Source organism: Podarcis raffonei, chromosome 6, assembly GCF_027172205.1.
Source record: "Podarcis raffonei isolate rPodRaf1 chromosome 6, rPodRaf1.pri, whole genome shotgun sequence".
NCBI lineage: Eukaryota > Metazoa > Chordata > Lepidosauria > Squamata > Lacertidae > Podarcis > Podarcis raffonei.
The window spans coordinates 40241861-40260946 of record NC_070607.1 but is presented as its reverse complement, the minus strand read 5'-3'; the positions used below and the strand labels follow the sequence as shown (position 1 = coordinate 40260946).

General features: G+C 41.5%; 1 protein-coding gene across 8 annotated transcripts in view; it reads right to left on the bottom strand.

Annotated features, from left to right (window-relative positions):
• The window catches only part of LOC128415683 (FRAS1-related extracellular matrix protein 1-like), a 119971-nt gene that overhangs the window by 18300 nt on the left and 82585 nt on the right, over positions 1-19086 (bottom strand). For 5 of the 8 annotated variants that reach the window (XR_008331040.1, XM_053392245.1, XM_053392242.1 and 2 more), the window contains exons 26-32: positions 17572-17773; positions 15568-15712; positions 10744-10873; positions 10569-10641; positions 5978-6127; positions 3417-3709; positions 932-1111 (exon numbers count right to left, since the gene is read on the bottom strand). Coding sequence is in view for 6 of the 8 variants with exons in the window: in XM_053392245.1 (XP_053248220.1) it covers positions 932-1111; positions 3417-3709; positions 5978-6127; positions 10569-10641; positions 10744-10873; positions 15568-15712; positions 17572-17773 (1173 nt within the window). In the remaining 2 variants the exon portion in view is untranslated. The other 3 variants (XR_008331041.1, XM_053392248.1, XM_053392246.1) reach the window with 3 other exon arrangements.

Genomic DNA, 19086 nt, shown 5'->3' with positions numbered 1-19086 from the left:
TGTTGATGGGCTACAATTTTCATGAACCCCAGCCAGAATGGATTATGATTATAGATGATGGGATTTGGAGTCTAATAGGACTTGTTGGCTACCCTGACCCCGAGACACCAGACCTGGATTTGAAGATACCACAGATGTCCACAGAAATGTCAAGTCCAACTGTGTACCACTCATCCCTAACGTGACCTACAAAAGACTCATACAAATGTGCTCTTAGTTCGTCTTTGAAGCAGAACAATGAAGTTGCTAACAAGTCCCAAGCAACTCTAGCAAAATCTAGTAGTTAAGTAGGCTACAATTGAAAGTCAACATGATGCAGTCATGTTCAAATGTGGGGACCTGCAAGGCTAAATTTCTGGCCAGCCACAAAGCTCAAAGGTAGCCTCGGGCATGTCACAGGATCTTAAATCTACTTTCGCAAGGACCTATTTTAATTCAAGCCTATACACTACCCAACTAAATGGCAATAAGGAATTGTTTCAAGTTTGCAATAATACAAACATCTGAAGCAGAAGGGAAGTTCCTTATTCCTGTTGCATACTCACACAAGTATTTCTATGAGTGTTATTAAAGTTCAGGGCAGGAGGAACAGGACATGAAATCAGTTCTTGAAGCATTAAATCGATACTGCACCGTAGTTAAAAGAAAACCTTGATTGCGGATTAAAAAGTGGGTTCTGATTAATTGATAATCCATCCTTTGTCTCTAGCAGAGGCAATAAAATTAGTTGGGAGACTCCGAGACACTACCATCAGATTGCCCTGAAAACATTCTGCTGTGGATTTATAGCCTTTATATAATTTCAAATACAGCAAGGAATATAATGATTTATAATATGCACTGCACTCTAGAGAATATATCTCTCTCCTTCCCTTGTCACCCAGGATTCCATCCCCGCCTGCTGCCGTACAACCTGGGAAGCTAATTCTACCTGCTTTGTACTCGACTGTAATGGGACAGGTTCATTCTTCATGCCCAAATCTCTCTGAGGAAGGTCACTTTGGTGTCGTAGGTGAAAAGGTAAAACAGGCACAGGCTCTCTAGCAGCTGCCCTGACGGCAGATGGCAAGATGAATTGTCCACCAGCTCCTGTTGGTGTAATTCCTTGGTACTGAAAATGATCAAGAAAAAATAAAGAGCATCTCCCTCCCGATTCCCCCCCCCCCCGCTGCCCCCAAGGACAACTCTATGTATATGGCAGCTGGGAACTCTGGATTCCACTTCACCAACACTAAGAACTGCTGCTGAACAATTATTGTAAACGTTTTGGCATGGCCTGGAATTCTGGACCTGTGTTCAGTTTTTGACCCAACAAGTTAATATGTTTTGGCCAAGTAGCTTCACTTTTCTGTGGCATTGTGCTGCTTATTTTTGCAGGGATATTTCATAAAACTGTGCTTCAGTATATCTGCTATGGGAAATGTAAGTTAAGCACATGCCCCAAAGGCCTGTTGGAGATTATGCATAATAGCCAGAGAATGTAAAAAATTCAGTCCATATGGGCACATTCTCCAAGGCCTGTTGAGATTACAGTGGTACCTCAGGTTACATACGCTTCAGGTTACATACGCTTCAGGTTACAGACTCCGCTAACCCAGAAATAGTGCTTCAGGTTAAGAACTTTGCTTCAGGATGAGAACAGAAATCGTGCTCCGGCGGCGCAGCGGCAGCAGGAGGCCCCATTAGCTAAAGTGGTGCTTCAGGTTAAGAATAGTTTCATGTTAAGAACGGACCTCCGGAACGAATTAAGTACTTAACCCGAGGTGCCACTGTACATATATACTGATGAAGAAATGTGCACATGGATAAACTGTATGTACATTCTCCATGAGGCGAATGGCGAATGTGCACAATGGCCAATTATGGTGCATATTGAGCACTCAATTTACATCCCCCCCTTACACATGATTGAGGGTTGCGCTTAATCCTTGTTCAGTTCAATATAGGACTGCCAGAGCTTGTAAGTGTCAAGTGCAAAACTGTTACCTAATGAGTAGGTTTGGAGGGAACGTAATGACTGTGACACATGGGCCCTGAAGACTGGTATTGCTTCAACATTTCAGCTTGTTGCTAGCTTTGGGAAGACCTTGCAGGTGAAAAACATACAAACATTGTGCTTTAGGCTGAGCTAGAGGAGGAGCTCAAACATTTTCAGCACCTCTGAAAAGTGCTGCCCCATTTTGGCAATCTTCCAGGCCATAGGCTGTATTCATAACAAGGCAGCTGCAGCCCTGCTCTGGTCATGACATTATCACAAAGTCTGTTCACAGGGAGGAAAGCATTCTGGTAAAATTGAATTAGCTTCATAAACTGGTCACATAGCTGCTTTGGATGGATAATTTGATTCATGGTGTCATCAAGCTAACTACATAATGCCTGGACTCTGATTGGCTAGGATTGTGTCACATGGAAGAAGGCGTCAGTGACGTAATAGAGGAGGGAAACAAGCAGTGAAAAGCAGCAGAAAAAGGGGAACAAAATAGTGCTTTATGGTACCTCCTCTCCTCCCTGCCGCCTCACTTTCCCTGTGCAAAGAGATAAATGGATGATTTGCGAACCTGCAGCCCTGCCTATTCTGATCTTTGGTTTAGTGACATCTCAGATAAATGTGAAGCAGCCTCTTGGGCTACAAATATTTTCTTGGGTTGGCATGGCTCTTAATGACATTTTTTAGAACGGCATTAAGAGCATTGGTAAATTTTTAGTCATAAAATGTAATTACTAATCATATATACTGGAGGGAATGGCTCTACTTTGGCAGGTACGTGCAATGGACAACACCGAGTACGTCCTTTTCATTCCGCTCTTTCATTAGCAGGTCCTTCCATGTTCCCCCATTACAACTTTTCTAATGAGTTAATTCGCCCAGAAAGGCAATGATATTCATAATTTTATGGCGGACTATTTTGCAACATCAGCAAGAAAACGGAGTGTTATTAATAGGATATCTTTTCGTTCTTTGCCCTCGTGTAGTAGAGAAGGCTATGTAATAACATTTGTTCCTACTGAAGGATCATTATCCTGGCCGTTTTGCTTCTGAAAAAGAAAAATGTAGAGGAAATGTATTTGGCTCCATTGTTCGCTGGTGTAAATTAAAAGAGGCCCACTTAAATCAATGGGGCTATATCACTTTGGATCTAGCAAGAGCCTAAAATCAGGTTTCCAGATTTGTACATTTACTAAAGTAGACTGTGGCTGAGATCCTATTCTCAGTTACCTAGAAGTAAGTCCCACTGAACTGAATGGAGCTTCCATTTGAGTCAGCAGGTATAGGACTGGACTGTAAATAACTCCTGCCCTTCAGCTATTAAAATTCAAGAATACAGACACCTATAACTATCCTACAGCTTACTTGCTTCCAGCTTACATAAGTCATTGCTACACTTTGTATATATTTAGATATTAGCTGTACATACCATTGGAGGATGGTGTTGAACTGCTTGATGCTTAGAATCAGCAAGAACTTGGAAATCCATCTTTACATGATCAGGCAGGTGTCCTGTCTGTGGAATATATCCTCTGGCCAAAGAACCATGATGATTATGGGGAAGATTCCTATTGCTCAGATGTTCTTCATGAAGGACATCTGCTCTTTCGCTTGCTTTATGGGAACGGCCAGCAGACAGCAGACTTCCTGAATTGCTACTAGTCCTTTCCAACATCTTTTGAGTGCCTCCATCTTGGAATGTTGTGGAAGAATCACAGTCGCCTAATAATTAATTATGAACAAGGAGGAAAGCAGAGTTTAGAAGCACAAGCGAGCAAAATTAATGACTGAAGGGTTTTGGGTTTTGTTTTACAGGAGAGCTGAACTGTGAAGAAAATGAAAGGCCATGAAGCCTCTGCAAGTGATTTCTTTTCTTTGGATAATAAATTTTAAGAGTGGAAAACTTAGGCGTTGAGACCCCACAACAGCACCCCTTGAGAGGCTGCTACATGGTGGTCTTTGAATCTTTGCAATTCAAGGTCAAAATCTAAAATAAACCACAAATGAGATTAATTTTGCAATCTCAGCTTAATCTTCAGAGAACTCATTTCTGAGAGGGCCCAAAGCCAGATGCTGCAGACAAAAGCCCAAAACAACAGTGCTGCTTTTTGTGCCAGGACAGTGTCTTGCTTTCAAATTCACCACTGCAACGTCAGCTCGGGTTACAATTGTCACTTTAGGAACCTTCAAGGACAGACCGAGAAGGTTGCTGAAGATTAGAATTGAAGGGGTCATGCAAAAAATCTACACTGTCAAGAGTTTCTTTCTTTTCTTTTCTTTTCTCTTTTTTAAATCAAGCAACGTGAAAGAAATGCATAAATATAAAATCTGGAAGACAACTGAAGAAAGTGGTTCCAGTGTGCACGCAAGAAAGGAATAGGGAAGGGAATCTGTTGGCCACAAGGTGTCACTCTTGACCCAAAATTGGGTCCATCCATGCCTTTGTTTCTGGCAGCTGGAAATTTGGTTTAGCATCAGAATTACCAGGCGCTCTGGGTCTCCTAGAGTAAAACAGTGGGTAGTTCATCTCAGCATGAGAATTTATATATCCAAACATGAAATATACTGCCCGCTTCTTGTTAGCCTGCGTGGCAAACTCTTAAGGCATTACAATTCAGCTAAAGATAATGGTGACCAGCAGCTGAAAGTATAAAAAGGAAGACAGACATTTTAAAGAAAGGTAGCGCTGTCCCAGAACATGTTTTGACCTCAGGCGTCTTGAGAGTCGGAGGCCTGGTGCTGTGTTGCTCTTTCTTCTTGATTCAATTATAAGTGATCTGTATTAACAGAAACACCTGGATCAGCAGCCTTCAAGAAATTTCAGCTGAAAACAAACATATGGGGCCAGAAGGAGGAGGAGAGAGAAGAGGAAGGGAAGTGACTTTAAGGAGGGAACTCAGGTGGTTTGAAGCCAAAGGAGAATAATTGTTACCCGGGCTGTAATTGAAGGTACAGAGTGCCTCTAGCAGGAAGACTTTTTTATTTTTTTAAAAGAAATTGGAAAATGTCAAGGATTGTTTAAGTAAAAGTTGATTCAGCAGAAGAGCAGCTGCATGAAGAAGGGGAAACTCTAAATGAAGTTTAAGGTTTCAAAATTCTATCACAGCTGTATAAAAGAAGTGAGTTGAGACAGGAACGTGCAAACTTTGGATGAAAAGCTTTTTTAAAAATTCAGTTACAAACTTTCTTTTCTCTCTCCCCTATTTGTTTATTTTATCTGTTTCTTTGGTTTATATGCCACTTCTGAGGCAATATGCCTACCAAAGCAAAACAGGTTAAAAAACACACACACTACACAAATTAAAATCCACAGCAGTGGAACGGTTTCAAATCAAACAAGTACAAAATGCAAGATAGAAGTAGGAACATTCAGTCCAAAGCCCGAGTGAAGAAGAAAAACTGGCAGTGAAAACTCATGCAAAAGCTAGTACAGCTGTTTGCTGCAGCAACCCTGGCTACAAATTCAGCAGGTGAATGGTGCATCTGAGACTGGGGGTGCTTCCCAGGCCCCTGTGGGGCAGTGTGAGGAGGCACTTCTTTGGGGGGCAGAGGGGGCAGCTCAGAGACCAGGGGTGGCAGCAATGGCTGCCCAGAGGACTCCCACGGAGAGGGGAGATGAGAGGAGGCTGAGGGAACATTCCACAAGGGAGGCTGCTCGAAAAGCTGTGAGGGCCTGCCAGCTCTGAAGGCAAGGGGTGACATAACTGGACTCCTGAGCCCCATGGGGTGCCGCAGAAATAATGGAGTTAGTCAAGGCAGCTGTGGACCCAAGCAGGTTGAAAGTCTCTGCCTTAGAAGGAAATGTGGCCCTCAAGGTGAATGTTTCCTACCTCAATTTATCTCACTGGCTATCCTTGAAAGATGCTGATCAGAGGACTGAAATGAGAAGAAACCATCAGCACACTAAAGTGGCGCTTGGAAATTGGATGGACCAGAAAGGCAAGGACTTGGTTGGTTCTTCCTGAAGATGTATTCAACAACTTGTCTTACCAGCCTTTGGATCGAGAATTTCAACAGTCAGTTCCCTCTTGTGTCCCAGTATTGCATTTTTAGGCTTGTTCAGTGTTATTTTAAACACTTCAGTGTTTTCTTCAAGGCCATCATCCTGAAGGAGGATATTCCAGATCTTGATGGAAACACCTGTCAAAAGCATAAGATCTAAATCTACAAGTCCTATGTTACATTTGAAAGTAGTTTTTGTATTGTTTTACCATAGGCACATAAGAACTGTCAGAGTCTGCAGCAACACTTCCGAGCCAACTATAGGTTGTGGCCGTAGACACTTGCTCTATACATGAACCATTTCCACCACAAAAAATTGTAGGGTTACCACTGTAAACCCTCAATAGAAGAATGCATCAAGTCTAGGAAGTTTCTACCAAATAGCTATCTCTTTGGTGTCTTCTTTTACAGGTCTTCAAACAAGGAGTAGCATATGCTGGCTCATTAACAGTACAAGGCCTAGTTCTTCCTCCTTTCACATCCACCAGGCACCTGCTTCCTGCCACATCAACCCCAGCTTTACACAATTAGAAGCCAAAAGTCACAGCTTACTTTCTCATGAAGCAATTATGGGCTATTATCTCAAGGAATATTAAGGGTTTCAGCAACCTTCAAAATCTACAGTGCTAGCAGTGATTTGTTTATTTTTCTTACATTTACTAAGGTTAAGCAAACATTTTCCCAATCAGATCATTTTCATATAATCCTGTATTTTGGGTGAAAGTGTTTAGCACGGACTTATGAATGAATAAGCCACAAAGGAGCATCTAACTCAATTCTTATTGGCAGTAACTTGGCAGAAAAGGAGAGCAAGAAGACTTCTGAATATCAAGGGTGCCCAGATTTTTACATTCCACCCCTGCCTGCCCATCCTTGTTCCTTTATCCTGTCCCACAAACACATTTCTACACCTGGAGCTCCAGGATTTTCAGAGCAGGAGCTGACCACGTTATGGGAAACAGCATGCAAACCCAGCAGATGATTTTGTGATATATCCTTAAACCCATGTTCTAATACGCTAGTGCCACAAAGGAGCCTTGTAGCCTAATTTTCAAAGCACAATGCTGGCACCAGTCCCACTGAATAGAATCAGGCAAGTACAGCAGGAGCAATTTTAGGATTTCAGGATCCAGATGAAGTTTTATTCCTATCCTGGGCTCCCGTTCAACAAAGTACTTAACCACATGCTTAAGACCTATCAGGATTTTGTAGCACCAAGCACTGCAGAATATATATTCCTTTCCTTACAGTAAATAGAGAAGAGTAACCTGAATCCTCTAACAATGATGAAATTATATTTGAAAGCAAACTCATTAAGAAAGGTTTTCGGCATTGTTATGGGCAGAGACAAACATCTGAAAGAAAGAGAACTCTAAGGAGAGTTTTTAGGTTTTTAGTTTTTTCTCTCTAAGAGAGCCAGTGTGGTGTAGTGGTTAAGAGCGATGGACTTGTAATCTGGTGAACTGGGTTCGCGTCTCCGCTCCTCCACATGCAGCTGCTGGGTGACCTTGGGCCAGTCACACTTCTCTGAAGTCTCTCAGCCCCACTCACCTCACAGAGTGTTTGTTGTGGGGGAGGAAGGGAAAGGAGATTGTTAGCCCGCTTTGAGACTCCTGAAGGGGAGTGATAAAGCGGGATATCAAATCCAAATTCTTCTTCTTCTTCTTCTAAGGAGGAAGTGTCTCTCCTGCACACCCATATCTGGCAAGAAAAGGGGGTGTATTGCTAAACCAGGGGTAGCCCTTCAAATGTTGCTAGACTACAAATCTCATCAGCATGGCCAATGGTCAAGAATGATGGGGTCTGTAGTTCAACAAATTATGGAAGGCATGATGTTAGCTATTCCTGTGCTATGTTCTCACTTTCAGAGTACAACGGTAGTGACCAGTGTGGAGGTGCAGATCTGCAAAACCAGACTCCCTATACCAGTGACACTGGCTTATGTGGGTGTGAGGCTGAATGCATACACAAGCAGGAGCACCGGACTGGCTCCCTTTGTCCATTCACACAGCCCTGCCTCTGCTGCTCCCCTGCTCTCCTCATCAGCATACAGGTAAGCTGCAGCGATACTCGTGTCAGAGAGGCATCTGCACAGTCTTATAAATAAGTGGAATCAGGGGGTGCCAACTTGAATAAAATATGGGGGGCAAGTAAGGTCCCCCACATAATCATTCACACACACACCATTTGAATGGCAATGTCCATCAACTTTGGGGGGGGTGTCCAGCCCCCTCAAATATTTTATTGGAGGGCCAAAGGGACCTCAGCCCCTAGGAGTTCGCTCCTATGACCGGAATAGATAAATATATTTCACTGCCGCCATTTTATGTCCATCTAGTGGGTCTGACCCACAGAGATTAATAAGGCACGTGGAAATATCCAGGCTTCTCCCCATAGCTCCCCCATAGCACTTCCACGTGCCAGCCCCCCTTAAAAAAATTCTGAGGTAATAAAAGGAAAGACAAACCTGGATGTTCACATAAGTTCTTGTGCTTGAGTATTTGTGGATCATGGCCAAAGAATTTTAGATTGAGGTGTTAATGACACTAGAGGAAAAATCTTCCTCATTCAAATGCCAATTTAATTAATAGTGCTAAAGCCTGCTCTAGGCCAAAAGTATCACTGATGAAATAGACAGAAACACACACCTGTCTTCTGAGCAGCCTGTGCCAGGAAGGTGAAAAGTTAAAAATCAGCTAATGGTGGAGGCAGTGAGGCCCACCTAACAATCTATAAAATGGTGGTGTCAAGAAATTACACAGTTGTCAAGTGCTAACTTGGTAACAGTAACACTAGTAAGTGTCTAATTACACCCTTTCCTGTGAAGTAACATAGCAATTAGCCAACAGATTCCATGGAAAAACAATGTTTTTTTCTGTAAATAAGCAATAAAGTTAAACTAGTGTGGTAACTATTATACAAAGCCAATAAAATTGGATTCTGGCACATGGGATGATTTGCGTATCAGCTGTAGAACACTTAGAAGTGTGGCTTCCAGCAGCACTATGAAAATGTCAACCTACAGACTCATTTTTCATCTTCATATATAGTTACCATGTTCTATATCATGTTGAAGATAATTTCCCAAAGTTTCATTATCTGGCAGCAGGTTTTCAAAAGGGCATTTTACACATGAGTAAAAACAGCCAGAAGCATGACATGAAAGGTGACTCAGAATTTCCCATTTTTCCTAAAATTCAGACCTCTCTAAGAAAATAGAGAAGAGGTTAATAACTCTTTATTGTAGTGATAGTTTTGCTTTCTCATTTGGTGAAATGACAAGAAATTTTATGTTAGGAACAAAATCAGGTGAGCTTAGGACAAAAAAACTTACATTAGTAGAGCATGCTACATTAGTCACAAAACTCCTCCCCTCAACAAAATGAAATGAAAAGTCTTTATGTTTTAACAATATTCTCTTCTTTGAGGTTCTTAGAATTAAGAAAATGTGGTGAGATATTAACGAAAATGTGTTTTACATGCAACATTTATTGGGATCAATGTAACAGCACAACGATGCAACTAATTTAGAATATGTTGTCATGTACAACATTTAAGCTAGTTTTAAAAAGTAACAGAAGAGACTCCCCCACTTCCTTTTTCAGTGCTGAGTTTGAGCACACATGAGAGCTCCCTACAGAGAGCTTGTTGGCTCACCCAATTGTTTTCCTGAGTCCAGTGCTAAGGAGGATTGCCTGTTCTCCTGATAGAAGCTTACAAATGCCTCATTGGTCACTACAGAATTACCCTAAATCTCTTGGCTGCTTTCATGCCTTTATTCACAATAAATCAGGTGGACCACAACTGAAAGTGAAATTTCCAGTGCTAATTCAACTATCCAACTATCAATGCCTTTCAAGAGCCTTAGCAAGCCATCAGCCTCATCACCTAATTCTGCATGATCTGGAGTTGATCATATCAACTAAGGTTGCAGAATTAATTCTCGGTAGACATGCATTAGATTGCACTTTGAGCAAATCACAAAAGACAGCAAAAATGACCCACATCAGAAGAACAAAAAGAATAGCATTGGTGACTTTCTTCTAACCTGGGGTTTCAAACAAATGGAAGCTAGAAGGCTAAATGAATATAACATTCCATTGATCATAGAAGGTAACCAAGATGGTTCCACTCATGCCCACCAGACCATCTTTCATTTCACACATCTTTTGCTCAGATACACCAGTAGTTGTGAGACTTTGGGGAGGGTGGGTTGCTGAAGAATATGAGCAAACTTTGATTTCAGCAGCCAATCCTTAATTGAACATGGTTGACAGCCAACTAGACATCATAATTTTTCTTGCTGTTACCCGGCAGGGTTCGTCTCCACTGGCACAATATTTCTCCACCTGTTTGGAGAATGGTTCCCTAACACACTTCAGGGTTTTTATAACACAGCCACAATGCTTAGCAGGTTCCCAAGACCACCTGGCTTTTCTTTCCAGACCCTCTGAAGGGAATGCAGAAAAGAAGAGGTATTGGGAAAGATCTGTTGTACAAACTACCTACCACTCACAATGTTGGATGCACTTCTCAATGTAAAAAGCCATAATAGACAAGTTTAAAATTATTGCCTTACCAGGATCAAACTGCACTAATCTCGCTGTACTGTGTTTGAAGTCCAAGCCAACTCTTGCTGATACTTCTTGGACCTTAAAAATAACAACACACAATTAAGCAGCCTTCTCACCGAACAGATGAAATGCTCTTAATAGAACATTTTTTAAAAAAAGTTTTAGGGACTCTTTTCTTACCTTTATTCCAACAAATGAGGGCTCTGCACTCTCTCCTGTTCGTTGAAGCTTAATAGGAAGAGACCCAATGTTTTCACAGACTCTATAGCATGTTTCTGCCAGTTCTATACGGGACCATTTTATTTCAAGACTGATGGTGAAACAGTATTAAAAGGAAAACATTATATTGGAGCCACAATGATCTCTGTTGCTGTAATTAAAGGCACAGTAAAGAATAATGAATCCCATTTACTACTTGTAGAAATGTGTGTAGGAACTGACGTTAGCACTGAATGTTGGAAGAATAAAAAAGCTTTGCCACCTCATAAAGCTATCTTCCCAGAGACATGGAATTACTGAAGCCAGCATGCATGTAGTCGTGCCCATAACACTTACCTGCATTATACTGTTTCCTTAAACATTTTGGGGGAACATGGCCCTCAAAATGTATTACTTCAAAATTAGTCTATACTCCAGAGCTTGAACTTATAGATTCAACATAAAATAGATTTGAATCTCTCTGTCACCCATAGAGTAAGCAATTAGAAAACAAACATTCATACTCTTACTACTCCTTTACTGCATTAAACATGTGTATAAATGGATAGTCAAAAGTGTGTTATGGGATAACTTATCGACTTAAATTGATTTGAAGAATATACCCACAGCTCTAAATTGCTAGAACAGAGTGCATTCTTAAGGGGAAAGCCATGAACATTTTCTCTATAGCAATCATATTTCTTAAAATGTATTCTAGTTTGTGCTGAGGATTGCTAAGGGCCAATAGCTCCCATCTTTTCTACAAGCAGCTCAATGTGGTGTACTCTGTTCTTTCCCCATCCTCACAAACTATGAAAAGATGGACACTTCTTTCCAAACTCAAGACTTTCCTGCAAAGATATGAAGCATATACAATCTCAAAACAAAACAAAAAGTCCTTGTGAAAATTCAGCAGCATTTTAGTTTGCATTTCTTTTAATATATACATCTTCGTATATAATGCCGACTAATATACATACTTTTGCAAAGCAAATTTCCCCTTATATAATGAATTTTGCATGCTATTTTAACTAATATACACATTTTAACTTATATTGCAAAATTCAGAGAAGTACAAACTTCAAAGACCATATTCCCTCATATGAATTTGCCCAGGCTTTGAGATCTTCCGGGGAGGCCCTTCTTTTGGTTCTGCAGCCCTCACAGGTGTACTTTGTAGGTACATGGGAAAGGGTCTTATTGGTGGCTTCTCCCAGAATTTGGAACTCCCCGCCTAGACTGGCTCCCTCCTGGTTGTCCTCCTTTCAGCAAAAGACTTTCTTGTTCCAACAGGAACTGGCTGATTTTACAAAAAGGGCTGGTGCTGCGATGTTTTCCTTGCAACAATTGGTGTGTGATCTTTTATATGCATATATATATTATAATAGGGACGCGGGTGGCGCTGTGGGTTAAACCACAGAGCCTAGGACTTGCCGATCAGAAGGTGGGCGGTTCGAATCCCTGCGACGGGGTGAGCTCCCGTTGCTCGGTCCCTGCTCCTGCCAACCTAGCAGTTCAAAAGCACATCAAAGTGCAAGTAGATAAATAGGTACCGCTCCGGCAGGAAGGTAAACGGCATTTCTCTGCGCTGCTCTGGTTCGCCAAAAGCGGCTTAGTCATGCTGGCCACATGACCCGGAAGCTGTACGCCGGCTCCCTCGACCAATAAAGTGAGATGAGCACCGCAACCCCAGAGTCGGCCACAACTGGACCTACTGGTCAGGTGTCCCTTTACCTTTACTATATATTATAATTTTAATAATGTTTACTTTTTAATGGTTGCTTTTTAAACAATTGCTAATTTTTAAATGAGATTTATATCCTACTCATTGGATCCTCAAAGCTGTTTATAAATTTTGCTTCATCTTACACCCTTCCCCTTGATTCCTTAACCTTTGCTGTGGAGCATGATTCTCAGCAGCTCATTCCACCCTGTTAACATACAACATACCGTATTTTTCCATCTATAAGATGCCCCCATGTATAAGACGCCCCCTATTTTGGGGGATTCCAATTTAAGAAAATGGGGGGAGATGTATTTGTGTATAAGACACCCCCCAAATTTTGACATTCTTTTTTCCGGGGGAAACCTACTCTTATACACGGAAAAATACAGTATTCCTCTTATAACAAACATTAATTAAAATAAGGCAAACAACTTTACTTTTGGGCTCTGAAGTGCTGTTCGAAAACAAAGTCCCACATGATGTCACCCCTTGGCAGCAGCTTGAAAGTCCCTGCCCCCCCCCCTGAGACTGCAGATCAGTTCCAATGTCTCAGGAGAAAAAGCCGGTGCTGCTCTGTTTCCAGTGTGATTCTGCCAAAATGGTGCATGTCATTCATTTCATTTCACTCCCATTCATGAATGAATGAAACATCATAGGATTATCATAAAAACATCATCACCAACAAAAACATACTGAAGTGTGATCCAGATAGGCCTTTGAAATATGTATTCCTTCCTCCCTGCCCCCTCAACAAACTTTTATTGACATTTTCTCAATGTTGCTGTAATTTTGCATGTTGTATGCTGCCTTGCTATATATTTTAGGAAAAGTGTGACCTGTAAATATTTAAATAATAAAACAATTTCGCCTATAAAAAACCATCAAATCAATTTCAGATATAGACTGAGTTTTTTTATAAAAAAAAATAAATCTCTGCTCAAAAGCCTGGTGGGAATAGGAAGGTCTTCAATAGCTGCCGAAAAGACAACAGAGATGGCCACACTAAAGACAGAGTTCTTGACATGTTGGTATATGAAGAATGCTTTCTCCTGCAGAGCAGAGTGATCCATTGGGGATATTAGAAGTGGGGTTATATTTTAAGGACCTAAAACATCTTTTTAGGTGCGTGAGCTATTTCCTTCCTCCTAGGGCCGTGGAGCTCTTTATTTATTTTCAGTATTTATGCATTCCTCTCTCTGAATTTCTTCCCATCATATATTCACCCACTGATATATGAACAAGTGCAGATTTAAGACGCCATGGTAATGGTTTACTTATTCTTTGAGACTTTAATAAATAACAACAGAGGCAAGCAACAAACAGCCTGAAAAGTTTGGCTTCCAGGCTTCATTTCATAATGCAAAGTGTCTTCTGTCCACATGATATACAGCTTCATAGTCATTTCTGAGTTGCTTTAGAAGCAGTAAAACTGTACCTTGCAAGGATTTAAAATCATTGTTCTGCAGCAATGATTTTTTGAGCAACAGAGAAGTTAAAATGTATTGGGTTGCAAATGGGAGGAGACTGGGATAAAGGGCAGGCCCAGGCAGTATTTTCTAAGGCTCCTGGTTGCATATTGTACTGCAGAATTGTGAGTTTTTGAAATGTCCCTGGTAAAGATTGTTTTGCCCTCACTGCAGGGAGAACCGCTGTGACACAGACTACATATCCTCTGCTGGCCATTCCTTACCAACTGATTACAGTGGTACCTCGGGTTACAGAGGCTTCAGGTTACATACGCTTCAGGTTACAGACTCCGCTAACCCAGAAATAATAACTCAGGTTAAGAACTTTGCTTCAGGATGAGAATAGAAATTGTGCTCTGATGGCACGGCAGTAGCAGGAGGCCCCATTAGCTAAACTGGTGCTTCAGCGTAAGAACAGTTTCAGGTTAAGAACGGACCTCCAGAACGAATTAAGTACGTAACCAGAGGTACCACTGTAGACCAAAAAAAAAAGGCGTGTCCTGAACTGTAGCACTTATTGTGCTACATCTGCACTGCAGCAAAAAAATACATCCGAAAGTTGCAATTAATTAAAACTAATTCATCTAGACATTCTGATAGAGACAGCTCACACATTATGCTCCCCCTAATAAGAGGTATGATCGTCAAGGAGACTTGCATATGCTCCCAGCTAGCACAGCCTCCAGCAGAGCATTGTAAGCAAATAGTATCATATGAGCAGGTGGAGGAAGCTCAAACTCGTTCCGCTTTCCCCCTCTGCTATTCCTTGCCATAGCTAGGATTCTCAGACCCATTCCTCCAGTTCTGGGTATTTCAGACAGGTACCCCTCATTCCATTGTTGAGACCTGATATGCCAGGCTGTATTTCCTCTCCAACCACTTAATCCAGATTTAGCTTTTCCATGGAAAATCCAATATTTGAGTAGGAGGGAGGGACTCTGCCAATGCCCTGTTTCCAGTATTCAAATTATGCATTTACGACATTAAGCCCCTGCCTGGAAGTACCCGAAATGACGGGGGAATGGGAAACAGGCTGGATGGTGTATCTTTCTTTCTTTCTTTCTTTCTTTCTTTCTTTCTTTCTTTCTTGCAGTTCTTTCCTTCACCAGTTCTATTACATATAGGATTGGTGAACTTTGTTGTCACTTCATATCTGTAGTTTCTCACACTACTCCATGCCGCACAAACACACCAGCCCAGATAAAATAAATATGAGCAGCACTTTATTACAGTCTAGCCTCTTGCTGGAATAAGGAACAAAAGGGCACAAAACACTTTATAATGCTTTTCACATAACTTCCCTAGATTTATATTGAAATATGATCTGAATCCTATGGGGGGACCACAGACCAAAGGCACTAAACCTTCTCAATGGAGCAGACCAGTTCCTTGTAGTACAATGCTAATATTCAGAGTTGTATGGACCTTGAACCATTTTTCCATGCAAGCTATGAAGTGTCCATCTTTTCATAGCTTGTGGGGCAGGGGAAAGAACAGAGTACACCACATGAGCTGCTTGTAGGAAAGATGGGATATAAAAGGAGTAAGTAAGTAAGTAAGTAAGTAAGTAAGTAAGTAAGTAAACATTTTCTTATTAAGCATATTCATACTTACATTTCTGGAGCTATAGTGTTGCCTGCTCTGTCTGAAGCTTCAAATTCAAAGGTATCTGAAGTTACCTCAGTGGTAGGATTTAAGATGTACCGAATATTATGCTGGTTTAAGTCATGTTGTGTAAAAGAGTTTTGCCGAAGACGGCCTGTTGTAGAGTGAAAGAGAGAGCATGTGCAACAGCATAAAGTAAATATATATTTTTCTATACAGGATGTTCAACAGTAACTTTAATTTTTTGCCTTCACATTACGATATTCAGTTATAGCTCCAAACCCTTTGAAACTCAAATTATTTTAAAGCTGTCTAACCTTATTCCAGATAATTATTTCCATCATGTTAAAAATGACAGCTGAGACAAGGCAACTTTTCAAACAAATGTTTTAAGACAGTGTTTCAGAGGCTGGCAAATGTTAATTACTTTATTAGATAACCAGTGAGTCACATAATTGCCATGCTTGTTGGAAACAAAATAGACTCTTATGCATTTAACTTAAATGTAAATGGCCCTCTAATTCACATGTGAATTATGTTTTTATATAACAATAATAGGTTGAATTTCACAGGTGAGGTCCGTAAAATTGCCAATTCAAACCATTTTTCCTCACATAATAAAGCCTGAACACTTGTAAAGAGTGCACACAAATCTTTACTAATCCAGTACAGAAGAGAAATAGAGTGAGATAATTTCTTTCTTTCTTTAAACTCTCGTTGTGCCTGAACCTGCCTTACCAGAACTGGCAGGAAACAGATGCGACTGAAGAGGGAGATGGACAATCTATGACCCTTCAGAAGGTGTTGGGATTACAGCTCTTATCATCACTAACTATGCTGACTGGATTTGGAGTCCAACAATATGTGGAGGGCTAGAAGTCCCCCCATATCATTGACATGGTAACAATTTTGCTTATTTTAATATGTGCAACCTTTCCACCTCTGCAAAGGCTGATTATGCACATGATTAAAATACATGAAGGGCAAGCATGCAATCCATACATCATGTGGTCCTTTCCAAATCTATGGTATTAATACTGGTGATTTGTGCTCATAATGAAAGAGTCACAGAATCCGCTCTCCATGTGCACAAATGAAAAGAGAAGCACACAAAACAAGTACCATGGTACCTCGGGCTACAGACGCTTCAGGTTACAGACTCCGCTAACCCAGAAATAGTACCTCGGGTTAAAAACTTTGCTTCAGGATGAGAACAGAAATCGCGCAGCGGCGGTGCGGCAGCAGCTGGAGGCCCCATTAGCTAAAGTGGTGCTTCAGGTTAAGAACAGTTTCAGGTTAAGAACGGACCTCCAGCACGAAATAAGTTCTTAACCTGAGGTACCACTGTAGTCAAGAAATAGCCCTGGGTCGTGAAAGAATTGGCATAGTTTACTATTTCGTTCTCCTACTAGAATTGATCTATGTAACAGTGTGAGGAACAAGTGGCTCTCTTGGGTAGAAGATAAGGCATTGGGTGGAATCCTTTAAGTCCAACATCAGGCGGGTGGGTACATCACCTCCCCCACAGAACTGTGTGATAATATGGCACCCTATTAGAGGGGCCTAGTTGGAGGTCTCTATCCCATAGCCAAGGCATGTGGCAAATGGGCCAAAGAGCTTCCTTCAGCAGCTTGGGAGCACCATCCATGTAGACCTGAGTCTTGTTGAGGACCCTTTGAACCTAGGCTTGACCCTGTCACGTGTCAGCCTTCCACCACAGGGCTGAGAGGGATATACACCCAATGCCTCAGCCGGGCATAGGCAAACCCGGCCCTCCAGCTGTTTTGGGACTACAACTCCCATCATCCCCAGCTAACAGGACCAGTGGTCAGAGATGATGGGAGTTGTAGTCCCAAAAGACCTGGAGGACCAAGTTTGCCTAGGGCTGGCCTAAGCCAAAATCAACCTACATCTGGAAACAAAGTTGTGGCCTAATCCCAGAACGCTGTCCTGTCCTTTTTGTTCACCTTCATAGGTCCAGCCCCTAAATCAGAGTTTAAAGAAATAAAATACCTGTTCCAGAATTTTCAAGATGTCCAAAGAAAGGATGTCTCCGAACACTGAAGACGAGTTCCTCATCTCTGCTATTGGCATCTGTGACTTTCAAGTTGTGAACAGTGATCGGTACTGCAAACCTCCCGTCTTTCAGGTTTTGTATAGTGGTTGGGCTTGCCTTTACAATGAGTTTTGGAACCATTTTATCTTGACATTCTACCTGTTAAGAGAACACATTTGGAATAAAATTAAGGTGAAAAGGAGAACTTGTATTGTTTGTTAATTCTAAAGCCATGGCCAATGGCCTAGGGAGAATATCTGGAGAGCCAGAGGATTCCCACCTCCTGATCTATACAATATATTCAACTTGAATATTACACATGAAACGTGAAATTGCATTTTGCTCCACTTAATAATTAAGTTAGTTGCATGAAAATACAGACACCCTTGCCGTTGTCTGCTACAATACATTGTCTGCTACGTTTCCAAGCACAATTCAAAGTGTTGATGCTGACCTCTAAAGCCCTAAACGGCCTTGGTCCAGTATACCTGACGGAGCGTCTCCACTTCCATCGTTCTGCCTGGACACTGAGGTCCAGCGTCAAGGGCCTTCTGGCGGTTCCCTCACTGCGAGAAGCCAAGTTACAGGGAACCAGGCAGAGGGCCTTCTCAGTAGTGGCACCCGCCCTGTAGAACGCCCTCCCACCAGATGTCAAAGAGAACAACAACTACCAGACTTCTGAAGACATCTGAAGGCAGCCCTGTTTAGGGAAGCTTTTAATGTTTGATGCATTACAGTATTTTAATATTTTGTTGGAAGCCGCCCAGAGTGGGGAAACCCAATAAGATGGGCAGGGTATAAATAAATATATTATTATTAGTAGTAGTATTACTACAGTTGGAAAAACACAAAAACCAGCATGACATAGCACACAGCAGTAGGTTCCCAGTACTCCCTCCATTTCCCACTTTTATTTTTAATAGCTGTAAGAATTCTGGGATTTCAAATGAGCTATTATTTATGTACCAGGACACTGGGGAATGGCTTCAAAGGGCATCTGGATTCTGATGCATTGGCAAAATAAATCATCTAGTGATAAAATGCAAAAATTAAGTACAGATTGTATAGATTTGATGTGGTTATTCTGAAAAGAAGGAACAGCATCTTAAAAATGGTGGACAGGTGCTAAAAGAGAAAAGGAGGGATCAATAGGCTCTATGTTTGGGAATGGCTGGAAAGCAGGAAAAATTACGGAAAGATTTCACTGGGGAACAGTACTGTAACTCCTGGTGGTGATGTTTTGGGGAAAACCAGAAAAAGGGAAGTGGGTTACAGCCAGAGGCTGAATTAAGATGGATCGCTAGATTTGTTGACTGGGGAAAAGGATGCAAGGGCTGGGATAAGTTGCAAAAGGGACATGGAATAGAAAGCACAAGCTTTTTCAGCTTTAAAAAAAAACCATCCAAGTATGCTATCCCCCTACAGCTTGGGTCATGCTCCTTCAAGCATTCAGCTGACTGGTAGTTTCAACC